Source organism: Dendrobates tinctorius, unplaced genomic scaffold, assembly GCF_039654945.1.
Source record: "Dendrobates tinctorius isolate UK_male_01 unplaced genomic scaffold, ASM3965494v1 ptg000116l, whole genome shotgun sequence".
NCBI classification, from domain to species: domain Eukaryota; kingdom Metazoa; phylum Chordata; class Amphibia; order Anura; family Dendrobatidae; genus Dendrobates; species Dendrobates tinctorius.
The window spans coordinates 13368846-13382328 of NW_027361784.1; the positions used below are offsets into that span (position 1 = coordinate 13368846).

The 13483-nt window shown below is 39.1% G+C and overlaps 1 protein-coding gene across 8 annotated transcripts in view; it reads right to left on the reverse strand.

Moving 5' to 3' along the window:
• CSMD3 (CUB and Sushi multiple domains 3) overlaps positions 1–13483 on the reverse strand; it is a 1871449-nt gene that overhangs the window by 790787 nt on the left and 1067179 nt on the right. For all 8 annotated transcript variants that reach the window (XM_073590214.1, XM_073590213.1, XM_073590210.1 and 5 more), the window contains one exon: positions 2787–2969. In XM_073590214.1, coding sequence (XP_073446315.1) covers positions 2787–2969 — 183 coding nt within the window. The remainder of the gene's footprint in view (positions 1–2786; positions 2970–13483) is intronic.

A 13483-nucleotide genomic window follows, 5' to 3' on the forward strand; every position in this document is an offset into this window, starting at 1 on the left:
ATGGCTCTACCTTATAAAAATCTGTGAAGCACTTGGGTGTTCACCGTGCTCACCACACATCTAGATAAGTTCCTTGGGGGTCTAGATTCCAAAATAGTGTCTCCTGTGGAGGGTTTCCACTGTTTAGTCACATCAAGGGCTCTGCAAGCGGAACATGACACCCGCAGACCATTCCATCAAGTCTGCATTCCAAAACGTCACTACTTCTCTTCCAAACCCCAACGTGTGCCCATACAGTAGTTTTCTCCCACATATGGGGTATCAGCGTACTCAGGACAAATTGAACAACAATTATAGGGATCGAATTTCTTCTGTTACCCTTGGGAAAATAAAAAAATTGGGGACTAAATATCATGTTTGTGGAAAAAATTATTTTTTATTTTCACACCCGGGCAATATAAACTTCTGTGAAGCACTTGGGGGTTCAAAGTGCTCACCACACATCTAGATAAGTTCCTTGGGCATCTAGTTTCCAAAATGCGGTCACTTGTGGAGGGTTTCCACTGTTTAGGCACATCAGGGGCTCTCCAAATGCGACATTGTCCGATCTCAATTCCAGCCAATTTTGCATTAAAAAAGTCAAACGATGGTCCTTTCCTTCTGGGCTCTGACATGCACCTAAACAGTGGTTTACCCCCACATATGTGGTATCAGTGTACTCAGGACAAATTGCATAATAACCTTTGTGGTCCTGTTTCCCTTGGGAAAATAAAAATTGGGAGTGAAAGGATATTTTTTGTGGAAAAAATATGTTTTTTTTTAATTTTACGGCTGTACGTTATAAACTTCTGTGAAGACCTTGGGGGTCTCCCCACATGTCTAGAAAAATTCCTTGAGGGGGTCAATTGGCGCTCCTTCGCTTCAGAGCTCTGCCATGCACTCAAGCTCAAATAGTGGTTCCCCCACATATCAGGTATCAACGTACTCAGGACAAATTGCACAATAACTTTTGTGGTCCAATTTCTCCTGTTATTCTTGGTAAAATAAAAAAAATTGAACCTGAAGTAATTTTTTTTGTGAAAAAAAAGTTAAATGTTCATTTTTTTAAACATTCAAAAAATTCCTGTGAAGCACCTGAAGGGTTCATAAACTTCTTGAATGTGGTTTTGAGCACCATGAGGGGTGCGGTTTTTAGAATGGTGTCACTTTTGTGTATTTTCTATCATATAGACCCCTCAAGTGACTTCAAATGTGATGCGGTCCCTAAAAAAAAAAATGGTGTTGCAAAAATGAGAAATCGCTGGTCAACTTTTAACCCTTATAACTTCCTAATAAAAAATATTTTGGTTCCAATATTGTGCTGATGTAAAGTTGACATGTGGAAAATGTTACTTATTAAGTATTTTGTGTGCCATATCTCTTTGATTTAAGAGCATGAAAATTCAAAGTTGGAAAATTGCAAAATTTTCAAAATTTTTGCCAAATTTCCTTTTTTTTCACAAATAAATGCAAGATATATCAATGAAATTTTACCACTAGCATGAAGTACAATGTCACGAGAAAATAATGTCAGAATCCCCGGGATCCATCGAAGCGTTATTACCTCATGAAGGGACAATGGTCAGAATTGTAAAAATTGGCCCGGACATTAACATGCAAACCACCCTTGGTTGTAAAGGGGTTAAGGAGGACCTATAACCATAAGATGCATATGCTTTTTATGTTACAGTCATAAATATAAAGATAAATTTAAAAATTCCCTGAATTCCAGTATGTACAGGTCCAGATGTTCTCATAAGAGACTAGTATGTGCTTCCAGCTTCCTAGCACAAAAGTGCATTCCCATAAGCCAACACTGCAACATAAAGAGAAATAACAGTTTGGTGCAAAATTTGCAGCATTAGCATAGAAGTAACCAATTTGTATGCTGCAGTATGGATTCAAAGAAGGTATGGCCTTGCTGCGATTGAATGACCCTGAAAATGGAGCTGACTCTTTAAGGAGACTTTGAGGCTATGTGCCCACATAAGCAGACTTTTCCTGAGCAAAACTGGACACCTTCGCAGGAAATCTGAATTTATTTTTTGTGTTTTTATCATGTTTTTTGCGTTTTTTTGTGTGGATTTTTCACATTTTTTCCCAGAGCATCCTAATACAATGAACATAGTGGTAAATCCACAGATTTTCTGCAAAATTAATGAACATGCTGCGCTTTTTTCCACGATGCGCTTTTTTTGCGGAAATAATTCAGCATGTGCACAAAAATTGCAGAATGCTTTCTAATAATGGGATGCTTAATGTATGCATTTTTTAAGCGTTTTTGCAGAGGAAAAACGCTAAAAAAATGCAAAAAATCCTGAACGTGCGCGCACAGCCTTATACAAATGAGAACATCTGTTTGAGATAGCAAATCAAGTACACCTGGAATTTTATAAAAAAAAGTACTATGGGGAAGTGTCTTCAGGCTGCTCTGCATAATTACCCTGCAAGTAACATCCCCTTGACATAGACCATAAAAAGAAGCACTAAATAAAAAAACCCATATCTCTGTACAGCTGGCAAAAAAAGCAGACCAAAAGTAGAATACTTAGTGGAGCAGCAGAAATAAAATAAATGCAAAAAGTGTCCACATTTTACCTGATGGCAGGTCTTTTTACACCTTGTTAAAACAGCAGTTTTGGTTCATGTTTAAAACATTTGTGAGCTAAGCCCTGCTTTAAATCCATGAAAATCTGTTTTGTCTCCACTTCTGAGTAACATTTAGTAATAATAAAATATTATTAATTGAAATAATAAAATAATTTAAAAATTGCATATACATGATATCTAAATGAAAACATACTTACAGATACATATTGGTATATTTGCAGACCACTGATTGTTTTCTTTGCAGGATATGGATTTTTGTCCTATTAATTCAAATCCAAACTGACATTCAAACCTTAAAACATCTCCATTGGAAAAGCCATCTCCTTCTCGGATACCATATAATGGTGTCCCAGGGTCACCACAGCTTTCTTTTTCGATTTCTAGAACAATAAAAAAAATGAATATATCAAGTAGGGGCCTATTTTGCATCCTATAAAATAAATAAATTAAAAACTTCAGTAGTGATCTTTTAATAAATAATCATCAAAATGTTTGCCACCTGTGCCACAATCCACAGGAAGCGCTCACTATACTCGGGGCTCCGTCACCGGAAATTACCCGCGGTGGCGCGCTATTTAAGACCACTCCCACCAATGCATCTTCTCCCTTCAAAGTGAACTTGTCTCACATCACCACAAGCTCCTTATGATGCGGGGTAAGCACCGAACGCCCCATACGGCTACACAATACTCTGACAAATATCTATACATCTCACTCCCATCCCACATTTGTTACAGCTCCATTAAGGCCACCAGGACTCCTAATGTTTTTTACCCACACTTTAATTCTACAATTAGGCTTCTCCATAGATAGGACCTGTGGTATGTATTTAATTTTACTGTTACCTCTTATATCTTTCTACCATCATTCGCATTATTGGTAATAATATACTTCTTCAAGTTTGCAGCAACCATACACAGGCCCTTATATCTATATATCTGGTCAGTATGATATCACTATATTCCTCTCTTTTATTCATTTTTTTAGTCATTATTATTTAATTTTTGACCTTCAATTTTTATTTTTTCCAATTTTTTTCTATTCTAATTTTTTTCAGAAATTTTTCATATGGTTTATTTGGTGTGTGAATGGCTCATACCCTTGCAATTCAATTATGTTGAGATATATATATATATATATATATATATAATATCCACCTGTTCCCATTTTTTTTGTTTCTTATGTTTTTAGTATTATTTCGAAGAATTATTTCTGTCTACCTATTGTGAATTTTTGTCTTTTATATTTGTTCTTTATATATGTAATTCATTAGGCACGCTATTTCTGGTAATGTTCTAGCTTCACACAAGTGTTTATATGTCACATTGATGGTTTCTTGCTTTAATTTTTAGCGAATTTGAGAAAGACCCAGGCATAATCGCTGTTTAGGGATTCTTCTTTTTATATTTTTTTATATTGTCACTGTGATGAACTCTGTACAGAAGAATAAATTACATTGCATGATATAATCCTCACGAGTGCGGCTGTTTACCATATTAGTTTGAGTAATGGGTCTTCACCCCATTCCGGCCAGCACCGATATTTATAAACGTGGAGTGCGCATCTTTTAATTTTTCTACAATCCAGTTTGATACAGTTCTAAATAAAAGTACCTAATGGGATGCATCATCAATAAATTACTTATTATTCATGTAAACTTTTTATGGTGAGAATTTTATTTAAGCTTTATTTTGATTGTGCACATCACTACCTGTATAAACTCCCTCTTTCCCTGAAATGTTGCTACTTTCTCTTTAACCTCTCAGCAATAATCTCATTATCATCACAGGCAGCATCACAATAAGAGGTACATTTGTTACAAGTAGAGTTGAGCGATACCGTCCGATACTTCAAAGTATCGTATCGGATGGTATCGGCCGATCTTTAAAAAAAGTATCGGTATCGCCGATTCCGATACCGGAAGTCCCATTCAAGTCTATGGGACTTCCGGTATCGGAATAAGAAAAACCCTTTCCTGCCCTTGTACAGCCTCTCTGGGGTCTGTACGGGCCTTTCGGGGGGCTGTGCCGGCCTGCCAGGGGGTCTGTGCAGGCTCCGGTGGTCTGTGCCGGCCTGCCGGTGGTCTGTGCAGGCTCCGGGGGGCTGTGCCGGCCGGCCGGGGGGCTGTGCCGGCCTGCCGGGGGGCTGTGCAGGCTCCGGGGGGCTGTGCCGGCCTGCCGGGGGGCTGTGCCGGCCTGCCGGGGGGCTGTGCAGGCTCCGGGGGTCTGTGCAGGCATCGTCCGATGGGACTACAAGTCCCATCGGGCGATGCCTGCTACCATGACAGTGATTGACACATTAGCCAATGATGGGACAGTAGTAGTCCCATCATCCGGCTAATGTGTTAAATGTAAAAAAAAAAAAAAAAAAATTACATGCTACATACATACAACATGCATACTACATACATGCTACATTCATACTACATACCACATACATGCTACATTCATACTACATAAATACTACATGCAACATACATACTACATGCATGCTACATACATACTGCATGCTACATACATACCACATATATACTACATACATACTACATGCATGCTACATGCATGCTACATACATAACACATATACTACATGCATGCTACATACATACTACATGCTACATACTACATGCATGCTACATACATACTACATGCTACATACTACATATATACTACATGCATGCTACATACATACTACATGCTACATACTACATGCATGCTACATACATACTACATGCTACATACTACATATATACTACATGCATGCTACATACATACTACATGCTACATACATACTACATATATACTACATGCATGCTACATACATACTACATGCTACATACATACTACATATATACTACATGCATGCTACATACTACATGCTACATACATACTACATATATACTACATATATACTACATACATACTACATACATACTACATGCATGCTACATACATACTACATGCATGCTACATACATACTACATGCATGCTACATACATACTACATGCTACATACATACTACATATATACTACATGCATGCTACATACATACTACATGCTACATACATACTACATATATACTACATGCATGCTACATACTACATGCTACATACATACTACATATATACTACATATATACTACATACATACTACATACATACTACATACATACTACATGCATGCTACATACATACTACATGCATGCTACATACATACTACATGCATGCTACATACATACTACATATATACTACATGCATGCTACATACTACATGCTACATACATACTACATATATACTACATATATACTACATACATACTACATACATACTACATACATACTACATGCATGCTACATACATACTACATGCATGCTACATACATACTACATGCATGCTACATACATACCACATACATACTACATGCTACATACATACCACATATATACTACATACATACAATACATTCATACAATACATACATAGACATACAGTACATATAACATAGAGTAACATACTTACCAATACTTGTCACATTGTTCCCCGAAGCCATTGTCTTTTCCGGGATAAATATTAACATAACAAACCACAAAAATACTCACCCACGATCCGAAGCAGTCCACGAGTGTGTCCCACGACGATCTTGGGTAGAGAACTGCAGCATCAGATGATGCTGCCGTTCTCTACGGGCTGCAGGAATCCAATGACGGAAGGTAGGTATCCTTCCGCACTGTATTCCTCCGCCACTTAAAAAAAAAAAAGTCCCTAGTCTCACTTTATGCCATTGCTGTGTGGGAAATTCCCACACAGCAATGGCATAAAGTGAGACTAGGGACTTTTTTTTTTTAAGTGGCGGAGGAATACAGTGCGGAAGGATACCTACCTTCCGTCATTGGATTCCTGCAGCCCGTAGAGAACGGCAGCATCATCTGATGCTGCAGTTCTCTACCCAAGATCGTCGTGGGACACACTCGTGGACTGCTTCGGATCGTGGGTGAGTATTTTTGTGGTTTGTTATGTTAATATTTATCCCGGAAAAGACAATGGCTTCGGGGAACAATGTGACAAGTATTGGTAAGTATGTTACTCTATGTTATATGTACTGTATGTCTATGTATGTATTGTATGAATGTATTGTATGTATGTAGTATATATGTGGTATGTATGTAGCATGTAGTATGTATGTGGTATGTATGTAGCATGCATGTAGTATGTATGTGGTATGTATGTAGCATGCATGTAGTATGTATGTAGCATGCATGTAGTATGTATGTAGCATGCATGTAGTATGTATGTAGTATGTATGTAGTATGTATGTAGCATGTATGTAGCATGCAGTATGTATGTAGCATGTATGTAGTATGTATGTAGTATATATGTAGTATGTATGTAGCATGCATGTAGTATATATGTAGTATGTATGTAGCATGCATGTAGTATGTATGTAGTATGTATGTAGCATGCATGTAGTATGTATGTAGTATGTATGTAGCATGCAGTATGTATGTAGCATGTATGTAGTATGTATGTAGTATATATGTAGTATGTATGTAGCATGCATGTAGTATATATGTAGTATGTATGTAGCATGCATGTAGTATGTATGTAGTATGTATGTAGCATGCATGTAGTATGTATGTAGTATGTATGTAGCATGCAGTATGTATGTAGCATGTATGTAGTATGTATGTAGTATATATGTAGTATGTATGTAGCATGCATGTAGTATGTATGTAGTTTTTTTTTTTTTTTTTTTTTTTAACATTTAACACATTAGCCGGATGATGGGACTACTACTGTCCCATCATTGGCTAATGTGTCAATCACTGTCATGGTAGCAGGCATCGCCCGATGGGACTTGTAGTCCCATCGGACGATGCTAGCACAGCCCCCCGGCAGGCCGGCACAGCCCCCCGGCAGGCCGGTACAGACCCCCACAGGGTGCACAGACCACCGGCAGGCCGGCACAGCCCCCCGGCAGGCCGGTACAGACCCCGGGCAGTCCACACAGCCCCCCGGCAGGCCGGCACAGCCCCCCGGCAGGCCGGCAGAGACCCCCGGAAGGCCCGAAATGACGGCGCATCATGATGCGCACACACCGCGCATCATGATGACGTCAGGCCGTCAATCAACTGAACTTCCGATTCCGATGCCGAATTCCGATATTGAAAAAATATCGGAAGTCGGTATCGGAATTCCGATACAGCAAGTATCGGCCGATACCCGATACTTGCGGTATCGGAATGCTCAACACTAGTTACAAGTGATAATTAAGCAAGTTATTACAAGTTTGAAAATAGTGTACAGTATATTGTGACGCTAGTCACTTCTCACGGCTAAGCCGTGAGTCAGAGTGGTCAAGAAATCCAAGGACAGAAGCCAGGTGGGTGCATGATAAACAGAAAGAAGAGATAAGAGTGTGGTCAGATAATGCTGCAAGGTCAGAATACCGGGAGGATAGCGGATCAGAGCTGAAGGGGTTAATCAGACGAAGGTCAAAACGAAGTCCAAGGCTACAAATGATCAAGCATACAGAACTCAAGACACAGGAAGCACAAACTTCACTAGCTGAATGTACGTCTGGCAGAGGTCTGGGAGAAACAGCTCAGTTAAGTAGCACATCAATCACCTGGAATAATGAACACTTGGAGACAGCAGACACCTCACACTCTCAGATTGGATTGTCGACCTGTCAGTCAACACACTGACAGCTCAGCGTGCTCCATACAAGATTGGATGGCTAAGCTGTCAATCAAAGTACTGACAGCTTCAGAATGCCCCTATACCAGATTGGATGGTTGAGCTGTCAGTAACTAGATCTCAGACACACTGAGGGGTGGAACCGTGACACATATCAGCCAAATTAGACAGCTGGTTTTAAATTAATCAAATTTGTTTAAGTTTTCTCAAAACTTACAAATTCTAACAAATCCAGCTTTTTGGAAATTTGATTTGTGTGTCCATCTTTTTGCCAATTTCCTGCATTCATATAGGCCATGAGGGGGTTAAAAAACAATATAACATCATACTTATTTAACCTTTCACCTGTCTCTGCCAGTCCTCCTAAGGCATCTGCTTGATGTGCCGCCAATTTAGAAGATGTGTCAGAGTCTAGGAGGTGCTAGAATGACCAGCAAAGAGTGAAGACCAGATCGGCACCAGAAGGGATGCCTTGGGAAGCCAGCATTGGACAAGTGAAGAGCAAGGTGAGTGTGATATTTTTCCATTTTTAACTGCTTTGCAGCCCTTTTCTTTTTTATGCTTTGGGGTCAAAGCGGAAAATTGAATTTTTTAATAGATGACAAGGGGCAAAAATAAAAGTAAAACAGTCAAGTCATCAGATTGGCTGATTGAGATACCTTAGATGCTGAGATGTCTCAACTCTCTTTGGATACTTATTTAAAAGCAACGAGCGTCAATATTCAAAATTAACTGCATCAAATTAATCTTCTTTGGTCAGCAGGAAGTGCGCGGCTCTTTCCGGATTTTGAGCAAAAGTCTCCAAACAATGCTGCTTAAATATGGGCTTCACTTCCTTTTAGAGGAGACGCTGGTTTGACTGATATGATCTACTTTCGTACTTTTTTTTTCCCCATGGATCATTGTCTTTAAATACATCTCTCTACACAGCTGAGTCTCTTCTGGGAGAGCCGATAACCCAGAGCCAAGATATTAAGAAAACATTCTTATTTTGACATATGAAATATTATTTCACGATTCTACTATGTACCTTAATGCAATTCACTTATTGTAGGGTTATAAATGATTTTGATGTAAATTTCACTTTTTATAGCCACATTTAGCTTCAAAACAAATTAAAAGTTACAAAAGTATCAAAAAAAGAGATTTTAAACTGTCAAATCCTACAGATGTTCTATTCAAAATTGACAACCTGCTTGGCCTCTTATTCCTGGATCCAGCCAGTAGTAGGCTCCCAGTGCAGTAACATTGGGCTGTTATGAATGGGAATTGCCTTTTTATTTGTTGCATATTATCCCCACGAGTCGCCTAATATGATATTCATTCTGAGTGCAAGCAGTGTAATAAAATACAATTAGCTCCAAGAGTTATAAAACTAAATCAACAGTCTAAGTAAGTATTCATTTACTGCATGCGCCATATGTCTAGTAGGTTACTTACATAAGTGACACATTTTTGCTGAGGCTTAAAGAATAAATGCAGGAGAATGTATTGCTCTGTGGGAGAAATGACCCAAAGGTCCATAATAAAAAAACAAATAGAATCATAACAGGTGAGATGATAATTGTAGGTAGGCAATAAAAGACAAGTGCATAATGTGAGTGATGAATAATACAAAGACTGAAGAATTAGGCCAGGGTCAAGTGTTTTGTTGCAGAAAATATCTTATTTATGCATACATTTTATGTAAGGGATAATAAAATTAGAGTTTTTTTATTTTCATTTTTATTTTAATGCTGAGCTTGTAATGTGAAAAAATATGGTATTTGGGCTAGTTACCATATTTTGATGTCTTCTTGCAGAAAACAGATTCTAAACTTTGCGGCAACAATTGCATAGATCCATTTACCATATCCTATGTACCTACTATGAGAAAGGAGGAGCAATCAGCACGGTGTGCTGTGCCTTTACCAGGCTTAATGAGTGAAGTACAGGAGATGGAGTCAGCCAAATGCTCTTAAGGTGCTGTCACACTTAGCGATGCACCAGCGATCCCGACCAGCGATATGATGCGGTCAGGATCGCTGGTACATCGCTAAGTGGTTGCTAGTGAGCTGCCACACAGGCAGATCTCACCAGGGACATCGCAGGGGTCGGGGGTCACTACTTACCTGTCACACTAGGCGATCCTGCGTCCTCCTGCCCGGCTCAACGCGCGTCGCTTGTCTCTCCACAGGAAGCGCCGCCGGAAGCTGACGACGAGAAGCGATCCAGGACGTTCTCGCGTGATCAGCGATAACCAGCGGGGGAGCCGGTCATAGGTAAGTATCAGACATAGCGATATCGCTAGCAATATCGCTATAACGTCACAAGTTATAGCGATATTGCTAGCGATATCACTTAGTGTGACAGTACCTTTAGGCTAAGCTCACATGGACATATTTTAGGTCTGAGCGCTGTTTGTTAAAAAAAATGGACAGCAATCATGCCCATGTTATTCAATAGGGAAGGGAAGATGAGCAATTTTTTTCACGGACCTATGACTCATGTATAAGCCGAGAGGGGGACTTTCAGCCCCAAAAAATGGGCTGAAAATCTTGGCTTATACACGAGTATATACGGTAGTTTCTTTTGTGTGTCATATGAGAATTCGCCTATTCAACTCTATGGCTACGTGAAAAAAATCGGATCCCATATAGATCAAAGATCAACCATATAGCATTTATTTTTTTACAGACACATTGAAATTCTTTAGCATGTAAAAATTTGTTCTCGTAAGTTTTTATTAAAGGCATAATTAAAAGCAGATTGCTGGAGAATGATAAATGAGAGAAAAAGTAGTCAAAGTTTTCTGGATGAAACTCTTTTAACCCCTTCATGACCAAGCCTATTTTGACCTTAATGACCAGGCCATTTTTTGCAATTCTGACCAGTGTCCCTTTATGAGGTAATAACTCAGGAACGCTTCAACGGATCCTAGCGATTCTGAGATTGTTTTTTCCTGACATATTGGGCTTCATGTTAGTGGTAAATTTAGGTTGATAATTTTTGCGTTTATTTGTCAAAAAATCAGAAATTTGGCAAAAATTTCGAAAATTTTGCAATTTTCAAATTTTGAATTTTTATTCTGTTAAACCAGAAAGTTATGTGACACAAAATAGTTACTAAATAACATTTCCCACATGTCTACTTTACATCAGCACAATTTTGGAAACAAAATATTTTTTTGTTAGGAAGTTATAAGGGTTAAAAGTTGACCAGCGATTTCTCATTTTTACAATGAAATTTACAAAACCATTTTTTTAGGGACCACCTCACATTTGAAGTCACTTTGAGGGGTCTATATGGCAGAAAATACCCAAAAGTTTCACCATTCTAAAAACTGCACCCCTCAAGCTATTCAAAACTACATTCAAGAAGATTATTAACCCTTCAGGTGTTTAACAGGAACTAAAGCAATGTGGAAAGAAAAAATGGACATTTTAATTTTTCCAACAAAAATTTTTTTTTAGCATCAATTTTTTCATTTTCACATGGGAAACAGGATAAAATGGATCGTAAATTTGTTGGGTAATTTCTCCTGAGTACAACAATACCTCATATGTGGTCATAAACCACTGTTTGGGCGCACGACAGGGCTCAGAAGGGAAGGAGCGCCATTTGACTTTATGAATGGAAAATATGCTGGAATATTTAGCGGTTGCCATGTCGTGTTTGGAGAGCCCCTGTGTGCATAAACATTGGAGCTCCTCCACAAGTGACCCCATTTTGGAAACTAGACCCCTCAAGGAACTTATCTAGATGCATAGTGATCGCTTTGAACCCCCAGGTACTTCACAAATTGATCTGTAAAAAAAAATAATACTTTTTTTTCACAAAAATTTTCTTTTAGCCTCAGTTTTTTCATTTTCACATGGGCAACAGGATAAAATGGATCCTAAAATTTGTTGAGCAATTTCTCCTGAATGCACAGATACCTCATATGTGGTCATAAACCACTGTTTGGGTGCACGGCAGGGCCCGGAAGGCAAGGAGCACCATTTGACTTTTTGAATGGAAAATTAGCTCCAATCGCTATTGGACACCATGTCGCGTTTGGGGAACCCCTGTGCACCTAAACATTGGAGCTCCCCCACAAATGACCCCATTTTGGAAACTAGACCCCCTAAGGAACTTATCTAGATGTGTGGTGAGCACTTTGAACGCCCAAGTGCTTCACAAAAGTTTATAACACAGAGCAGTGAAAATAAAAAATAAATTTTTTTCCTCAAAAATGATTTTTAGCACACTATTTTTAATTTTCACAAGGCTAACAGGAGAAATTGGACCACAAATCTTGTTGTCCAGTTTGTCCTGAGTACGCTGGTACCCCATATGTGGGGGGAACCACTGTTTGGGCACACAGCAGGGCTCAGAAGGGAAGGAGCGCCATTTGACTTTTTGAAATGCAAATTACTTCCAATCGTTAGCGGACACCATGTCGTGTTTGGAGAGCCCCTCTGTGCATAAACATTGGAGCTCCCCACAAATGACCCCATTTTGGAAACTAGACCCCCTAAGGAACTTATCTAGATGTGTGGTGAGCACCTTGAACCGCCAAGTGCTTCACAAAAGTTTATAACGCAGAGCCGTGAAAATAAAAAAAATTTTTTTTCCCTCAAAAAATTATTTTTAGTGCAAATTTTTTTATTTTCACAAGGGTACCAGGATAAATTAGACCACAAAATTTGTTGTTCAGTTTGTCCTGAGTACACTGGTACCCCACACATGGGGGGAACCACTGTTTGGGTACACGTCGGGGCTCGGAAGGGAAGTAGTGACATTTTGAAATGCTGACTTTGATGGAATGGTCTGCAGGCATCATGTTGCATTTGCAGAGCCCCTGATGTACCTAAACTGTGGAACCCCCACAAGTGACCCCATTTTGGAGACTAGACCCCCCAAGGAACTTATCTAGATGTGTGGTGAGCACCTTGAACCCCAAAGTGCCTCACAGAAGTTTATAACGCAGAGACGTGAAAATAAAAAATATTTTTTTTCCTCAAAAAAAATGATTTTTAGCCAGCAATTTTTTTTTTTCGCAAGGGTAGCAGGATAAATTGGACTGCAAAAGTTGTTGTCCAGTTTGTCCTGAGTATGCTGGTACCCCATATGTGGGTGGGGACCACTGTTTGGGTACACATCTGGGCTCGGAAGGGAAGTAGTGACATTATGAAATGCTGACTTTGATGGAATGGTCTGCGGGCATCATGTTACATT